This window comes from Cyprinodon variegatus, unplaced genomic scaffold, assembly GCF_000732505.1.
Source record: "Cyprinodon variegatus isolate N-32 unplaced genomic scaffold, C_variegatus-1.0 Scaffold239, whole genome shotgun sequence".
Classification (NCBI taxonomy): domain Eukaryota; kingdom Metazoa; phylum Chordata; class Actinopteri; order Cyprinodontiformes; family Cyprinodontidae; genus Cyprinodon; species Cyprinodon variegatus.
The window spans coordinates 982,394-990,769 of record NW_015150692.1 but is presented as its reverse complement, the minus strand read 5'-3'; the positions used below and the strand labels follow the sequence as shown (position 1 = coordinate 990,769).

Here is an 8,376-nt window from a genome sequence, read left to right as displayed (position 1 = left end):
CCAGCTCTAATTTAGTCCAGAGGCAAAAAAAGAAAAACAATTAGACCAGATATCAGACTTTATTACATTTTCCCAAATCAGATAAAACTTTAACTAATCCCATAGAGGCCTTAAAAGGTCCTGCTGTTATTGTGCACAAATACAATCCAGGTCTGAATAGCTGACCCCAGCTCTGCTTTCACATAGATGCAAAAAGGCTCTATAGGTTCCCCAGATTGAGCTTTACGCCAATCCCAAAGTGGGTTTTAAAGATTATGCTATTAGTTCAGAAATATCTATTGCAGGATGTCAATTAGAAAAAAAGGGCACTTTGTGTGGCGGATAGAGCCGCTCACTGTCCTTGCAGAGTGGGCAAAACTTAAACATTATTCTTGATATCTGAAATCTAAATTATGACCAGTAACATTTGGATTTCAGAGTTCTGAAATTCATTTTTAGACATCCAGAATGTTTATTTTAGATGAGAGTAATGTTAGTTTGGCTATCTGATAGTAACGGCCCAACACACATGGATGGAGAAAAGTGAGGTCTTTGTACTGGTAAGAATTACATTTCAGATATCCTAGATATTTTAGATAGGAAGAATACTATTAAAGATATCTGAAATACTATCAGGTCAAGCAAATATATGCTAAAACGGCCACTTAAAATGAGTAAAGATTTGTAGATATCTGAAATTTGTTCTAGTTCTTACTAGAACAAATTTTATTCCAGATAACCTAAAATTAAATTTCTACTGTTAGAAATGTAATTAGTGATAGTCTGTATTTATATAGTACTTTTTCAAGTCTGATGTCTTGACCTACTCTATGTTCATTGACCCATTCAGGCTCACGCTCACACACAATACTTTTCTAAAGTATTGTGTGTTTCTTTAATAGAGTAGATTTTGACCCATAATTTTTTTACAGTGAACATTTTTATTTTGTCTCAGAGTCTACCTGATTTTCTCACATGCATCACATTCTAACAATAATTCTAAAAATAATAATGTTAGATTGCTTTTAGTTCCAGTTTTCCTTCTAGTACATCTTAGTCACTGCTTTTGCAACAAATGTTTTTTATATCCATCCTCCTACATTTTCCGAATAGGTTTTAAGTTATAACACTACAGGTTTACATTCACACATTCATATTTATCTGGAGGTTGCTTACAGTTTCCATTGACTTTTCATCAGACACTAATTTTAGGCTGTTTGATACTTTCCATCCAGTTTTATTTAAATAAAACCATCCAGCAGCCGGAGCTGAGCTGCTAATCAGTGTCAGTCTTATGTGTGGGCTGCAGGGGCTGATGGGAGTTTTTAGGGGCTATTAGAAACCATGTTTCCCTCGTCATAGCTAGCAGCTCATCCTTGTTTGGCTTCAGTTGTACCAGAGTCATTTTCTCCAGGTTCACCAAGTTTTTTTCTTTTTACATTTTTGGTATAATTGCTTCTCAAGGTGGGTTGCTCTGTCAGCTAAAGGCACGTAATAGACTCTCTACACTCCAGTTAAAGAAAAATCAATTACTAAATTAGTTGACAATTATTTCATCAATCACAATAAATCTTATTGTTTCAGCTCTAACATCTATCAAGAGTTCAACCAGATTTGACAATTTTAGCATCCGTAGAACTGTCTAGTTTTCTGGAAACATTCTAGTAGTAGAAGAAATTGCCTGTTTTGTAAACAAAGGCACAAGTCCTGCCCCTCACATTACATGTTCTTCGATTCTTCAACCATGACAGTGGATGTAGATTCTTTATTGCATCTTTTTGTTCATGCTTTTTTTTTTTGGTGCTCATTTTAGTTAAGGTCTCAGCGTTGCTTTATGCTAACAGTCTTTTACCACAGTAGTAGAGGGAAGGCTGGAATGTTCATACGCACTTTACAGAATCACTTAATGGAATAATTTTTTTCTTGAAGATTAGGAACAACTGAATGAGGGTTAGTAAAGGATAAAAAGGCCCACTGGTCTTGCACACATCTGTGGTGGAAATTATACTCCAAATATCTGAATGGGTGTGTACATGGAGACTAATCGCAATTGTGATCAGAAAAACCAACAATGTTTTTTTTTCTGATTGGACCAAATCGGATTACAATCTTCAGTCTGACATGTTTGCATTAAACATTTTTTATCTAATCAGTCCTTCAATACGATTGTGTCCAAGTAAACATAACTAGGGATAGAAAAACTTTCATTCCTATGGCTGCATTTTCATTTTTGAAGCTGATAATTAACTATCTATATTATCTATATCTGTATCTATCTATATCACTATATAATTAACATAATCTCGCTTGTTATTGATGCCTTTAATGGTGGTTGCCAGTGTGTCAGAATGCAATTATCAGATTTGTACATCATACATTATTTTTTGTTATATTGATAAAGAGCTAGTTTCCCATGGTTTTTAATCACTGTTATCCACCTTCAACCTCACATTAAAGAAAATATAGTGAGAATAATTGTGTGGGAAAAATATTTTATTATAATAAACAAAAAGGAGACATTGAAATCAGGTCTTCTACAAAGATTATGCACAGTTCTTATCAGAAGTTACAGGCAGATGAATAAATAGTTTAAAACAAGAAAGCTGTATTGCAGTCACTGGAAGCACAACATAAATGCAAGAGAAAAATGAATAAAAGTAAGTAACCAATGACCACAGAGCAGTATACATTTACAAATATTTTAACATAGCTTTGAAATAAACAACAGAATCTGAAGATTTATTATTTTCATACAACTAAACAGTATTTTAGAGGCATATGGTAAATTTAGATCCTGTCTGAGATGGACTGCAGACTGATATTTGGATAGCCTTTCCATTCACATTTAACCAGGTAACTTCAGTTTTTCAGTTAAAAAAAAACAACCAGCTTCTAGTGGCATTTTTTTGTGTTTCAAACTACTCATCAAGCGACCCTGTTTAAAATAGCCTTTAAATGGTTTGTATCCGATCTGCATACAGCGGGAACAGCAGACCCGTGTTGACCCACTAATTTACTCCATATACTTGGGTGCAACTAACGTACGTCACAACATCGCAGCAGTCGAGTCTGATATAACAAGCCATCAGTGTTGGCCAGTAGAACTATTACAAGTAGCCATGTTTATTGTTTTCTACATCAAATAGCTTTTCAATTAGGGCTGAAACAATTAATCAGATTAATCGTGATTAATCAATTATTGAAATAATCATCAACTAATTTAGCTATTAATTAATCATTACTGGAGTATAGTGAGACTTACACATGATTTTAGCTAACCCACTTAGAGCACCAATATACCAAGATTGTAAAAAAATAAATAAATAAAACATTTTGCATTTAAGATAAATGTTTTTGTCCATCAATATGCTCTAACTAGAACTACTTCAGTGCAAAAGTTTTAGTTTCACCTAGTTTTATGTCATAAAAAATCTTTAAGGAGCCTTTGGCTACCTGATTATTAACTGATTAATAAAACAAATAATCAATTTCCAAAATAATTGTTAGCAGCAGCTCTTTGTTTAATAGTGAAGCTACTTTCATGGTTAAGTGTCAGGGTAGCATGTAGATTTTCCCAGGCACGCATCTATCCTGCGTAAACTCCAACAAAGACGTATCAGAAGTAGGGATGGAACGGTTTATGAAAACCGTCCGAACCATTCGGTTCAACTGTCTCGGTTCAATTCACGTGTGTTGCGTTCAGATCATGCGCTGCTCCTTTTTCTAATAGGCGAAGTGATTACACTCCAGAGCAGAAGGTGGCGGTACTGCGACCAAAGCCAACCACCAGTAGTAAACTAGAAGAAGAAGCAGCGAAGCAGCGTAGCCGGGTGTAGCAGAAAAAAAATCAGCTGTTGTGGAGAATTGTGTCTGAATGGTGGGTGGGAAAGAAAAGGAGTTGGAAGACGCGCCAGCAGCACTTTATAGGTCTGCTGTATGGGACCACTTTGCATTTAGAGTGACCTACGATGATGGCGGAAAGAAAGTTGTGGATAAAAGTGCAACAGTGTGCAAGCATTGTGCAACACGTGTTGTTTATGCTAACAGCAACACGACCATAATAGATTTCCTAACAATGAACTTACAGCGAACAGAACCGAAAACCGTGACCACGAAACCATGAACCGAACCGAACCAACCCGTGGATTTTGTGAACCGTTCCACCCCTAATCAGAAGTAAATGGGATGTAAAACTTGCAAATGGAGACTATAGAAGGGAGGAGGAAAAGGCAGACCTGTCATGTCCAAGTCTAAAACTNATGTAAAACTTGCAAATGGAGACTATAGAAGGGAGGAGGAAAAGGCAGACCTGTCATGTCCAAGTCTAAAACTCAAGGACACACTTGGAGCTACATTCAACCATTTGAGGTAGTCATAAAACTCAGCTAGCAAACATCAAAAGCTAACATAGCCTCGTCAGAAAACATTTCCTTTAGAGGCATATTAATTAGCTAAATGACAATTGTTAGTGGGTCAACTTGTGTTAACCTGCTAATTTTAGTGGGAAGAGGCTAAAGACAAGGTTTTTAACCTGTGTGGGTTCTGCTGTGAACTTCAAAATGACTAAGCTGAAAGAATCCTTTTCCACATATCTTGCATGGGAAAGGTTTCTCACCTGTGTGGATTTTGATATGATCATTTAAACTATTAAGATGAGAGAAACTTTTACCACATGTTTTACATGGATAAGGTTTTTCACCTGTGTGGGTTCTGATGTGAACATTTAAATTACTAATCTTAGTGAAACTTTTTCCACATGTCTTGCATGTAAAAGGTTTCTCACCTGTGTGGGTTCTGATGTGATCATTTAAGCTATTGATATGAGAGAAACTTTTCCCACATGTCTTACATGGAAAAGGTTTCTCACCTGTGTGGGTTCTAATGTGAACATTTAAATTACTCATCTGAGAGAATCCTTTTCCACATGTCTCACATGTAAAAGGTTTCTCACCTGTGTGGGTTCTGATGTGAAAAGTTAAACTAGTAATACGGGAAAAACTTTTCCCACATATCTTGCATGAAAGAGGTTTCTCACCTGTATGGGTTCTGATGTGATTATTTAAATTGCTAATCTGAAAGAATCCTTTTCCACATGTCTTGCATGTAAAAGGTTTCTCACCTGTGTGGGTTCTGATGTGATAATTTAAACTATTGATAGCAGAAAAGTTTTTCCCACATGTCTTGCAGGGAAAAGGTTTTTCACCTGTGTGGGTTCTGACGTGAACATTTAAGTTGCTAATTCTAGAGAAACTTTTTCCACACATGTTACATGTAAATGGTTTCTCACCCGTGTGGGTTCTGAGGTGATCCTTTAAACTAGTAATCTGAGAGAAATTCTTTCCACATATCTTACATGGAAAAGGTTTTTCACCGGTATGGGTTCTGATGTGAACATTTAAATGACTAATCCGAGAGAAACCTTTTCCACATGTCTTGCATGTAAAAGGTTTCTCATCTGAATGGGTTATGTAATGTCGTTTCATGGTATACTTATTCTTATAGGATCTCCCACAAATGTCACATGTGAAAGACCTTTTCTTTTGGTCAGTTTGAGACTGACTCTCTGAAATGGTGAAACTGCTTTCTTCCTGATCTTTAGTTTCAACTACAGGCAAGATATTGAAGGAATGCTGTTTAGTTCTTGGTTCTGTTTCACTAAAGTCCACTTCCTGAAGAGTAAAAGTCTTCAAAGGGATTGACTTCTTCTGGACAAGCTGCCCCTTGTCCTGACTGCTGTGTAGATCCTTCTGACCTTGTGTTGAATCTACTGAAGGCCATAGTTCATGTTTAGGCAGAGGAGAATCTGGTTCCTCCTTGACTTCAAACAGTGGTGGTGATGGTTCTTCCTCTTCTTTAATCCATGGAGGTCCTGGTTCATCCTGTTTTTCAGTTGGTAGCAAATGAGGTTCCTTCTGTTCCTCTTTAGCCCATGTAGACTCAGGTTCCNTTCTCACCTGTGTGGGTTCTGATGTGATAATTTAAACTATTGATAGCAGAAAAGTTTTTCCCACATGTCTTGCAGGGAAAAGGTTTTTCACCTGTGTGGGTTCTGACGTGAACATTTAAGTTGCTAATTCTAGAGAAACTTTTTCCACACATGTTACATGTAAATGGTTTCTCACCCGTGTGGGTTCTGAGGTGATCCTTTAAACTAGTAATCTGAGAGAAATTCTTTCCACATATCTTACATGGAAAAGGTTTTTCACCGGTATGGGTTCTGATGTGAACATTTAAATGACTAATCCGAGAGAAACCTTTTCCACATGTCTTGCATGTAAAAGGTTTCTCATCTGAATGGGTTATGTAATGTCGTTTCATGGTATACTTATTCTTATAGGATCTCCCACAAATGTCACATGTGAAAGACCTTTTCTTTTGGTCAGTTTGAGACTGACTCTCTGAAATGGTGAAACTGCTTTCTTCCTGATCTTTAGTTTCAACTACAGGCAAGATATTGAAGGAATGCTGTTTAGTTCTTGGTTCTGTTTCACTAAAGTCCACTTCCTGAAGAGTAAAAGTCTTCAAAGGGATTGACTTCTTCTGGACAAGCTGCCCCTTGTCCTGACTGCTGTGTAGATCCTTCTGACCTTGTGTTGAATCTACTGAAGGCCATAGTTCATGTTTAGGCAGAGGAGAATCTGGTTCCTCCTTGACTTCAAACAGTGGTGGTGATGGTTCTTCCTCTTCTTTAATCCATGGAGGTCCTGGTTCATCCTGTTTTTCAGTCGGTAGCAAATGAGGTTCCTTCTGTTCCTCTTTAGCCCATGTAGACTCAGGTTCCTCATCTTCCTCTTTGATCAGTGGAGACTCAGGGTGCTCCTCCTCCTCCTCCTCTTTAATCCATGGAGGTCCTGGGTCCCTCAGGTCTTTAAAAGAAGGAAATAGATTTTCTCTTTTCATCTCCTCTTCTGTAGTCCATATATGTACTTCCTCCTCTTGGTCATGACCAGGGTTCCTCCCTTGGCTACAGAGCTGGTGGATGGCCAAAGTTTCCTCCTCACTGGAGACATGTGGCTTTTCGAATTCTGAAGGAAACAAAAAAAGGTCATAAATATAATGCAATTACACCCTTTTTCACTGCTAACTGAAACCTAGGGGCATATTTCAATAAAAATGTACCTGTAATTTCACTTTCTTTGGGTCATGGGCAACAGATCCCAGTCTGAGTTTTTGGTCAGGCTGAGAAAGTAATTGCATTTCTAATTACAATCAAAATGATAACTTAATTCTTTGATAATGTGAACAACAACGAGTGCATTTCTTATTTCAAAATCCCAATCAATCACTTTATGTCTATAGCATATTTACAAAGCCGCAGGGGAAACCAAAGTGCTGTACCTAAAAACAAAAACAACCATAGGGGTAACCAAAGTGCGCACTTTTACTCGTCGTCTCCCGCTTCATTTGGGACTGGGTCAGGCAGGCAACAGTCTCAGCAGAAACTTCCAGACTTCCTTCTCCCCAGACACCTCTTCCAGCTCTGCTGGGGGAAGCCAGAGGCATTCCCAAGCCAGCTGAGAGACATGGTTCCTCAAGTGTCCCATGGGCCTCCTCCCGGTTGGACGTGCCTGGAACATCTCCCGAGAGAGGCGTCATTGGGGCATCTGGAAAAGATGTCCAAGCCACCTCAGCTGACTCCTCTCGATGTGGAGGAGAAGTGGCTCTATTCTAGCCTCTACCGGATGACCGAGCGGCTCACTCCATCTCTAATGGCGTGCCCAGCCACCCTGCAAAAGTTAATTTCAGTTGCTTGTATGCGAGATTTTATTAGTTTGGACATGATCATGATTTCATGTAGGAGGGTAGTAATATAGACCAAATAGAAAAAAGAGAGCTTCGCCTATTTTGCTCAGCTCTCTTAACCACAACAGACAGGTGCAGGGTCTGCATAATAGACACCTGGGCACCAGGAGAGACACAGTAGAATGCCGTCTACAAGTCCACAAGACTTGAAAAACTAATCTGTGACACTCTGCAGATTCTGACGCTTTCAGATCCTCACGATGCATTTATTTGATCCCCTAACAACAGATGACAGACAACAGACGTGTGTTGGATAGATCTTAGGCCAGGATAAATTATAACATTTATTCTGACCCGTTTGTTTAGTTTTGCAGCATTTTCACCTAATCTGTCCAACCAGCTGTGTTTTGGACCCCGTTTGTCACAAATTTATCTAGTTGATTGCTTATTAATTTCTTATCTGCCTTTTTCTACATGAAAAAATATCAAGCAGTCATGGCGTGTGATACATCGTAGTGGTAGCTGCTAAACTGTGGGATTTGAATTCTACTATCAATACATAAAAAGTAATCTTTCTGCATCAGCAGGTACATGATTCAGATGTCATTAGCTGAAATGCACCTAAATAAATAAATTGTACCTAAATAAATAAAT

At 38.1% G+C, this 8,376-nt stretch overlaps 1 protein-coding gene across 2 annotated transcripts in view; it reads right to left on the bottom strand.

Moving 5' to 3' along the window:
* Positions 1-4,244: 4,244 nt before the first annotated feature.
* The window catches only part of LOC107089113 (gastrula zinc finger protein XlCGF57.1-like), a 5,920-nt gene continuing 1,788 nt past the window's right edge, over positions 4,245-8,376 (bottom strand). Inside the window, exons 1-3 of one of the 2 annotated variants that reach the window (XM_015381679.1) lie at positions 7,359-7,590; positions 5,934-7,004; positions 4,245-5,098 (exon numbers count right to left, since the gene is read on the bottom strand). In XM_015381679.1, coding sequence (XP_015237165.1) covers positions 4,506-5,098; positions 5,934-7,004; positions 7,359-7,575 — 1,881 coding nt within the window. In that variant the 5' untranslated portion in view covers positions 7,576-7,590 and the 3' untranslated portion in view covers positions 4,245-4,505. Of the gene's footprint in view, positions 5,099-5,933; positions 7,005-7,358; positions 7,591-8,376 lie in introns of those variants that run through there. The other variant, XM_015381680.1, reaches the window with a different exon arrangement.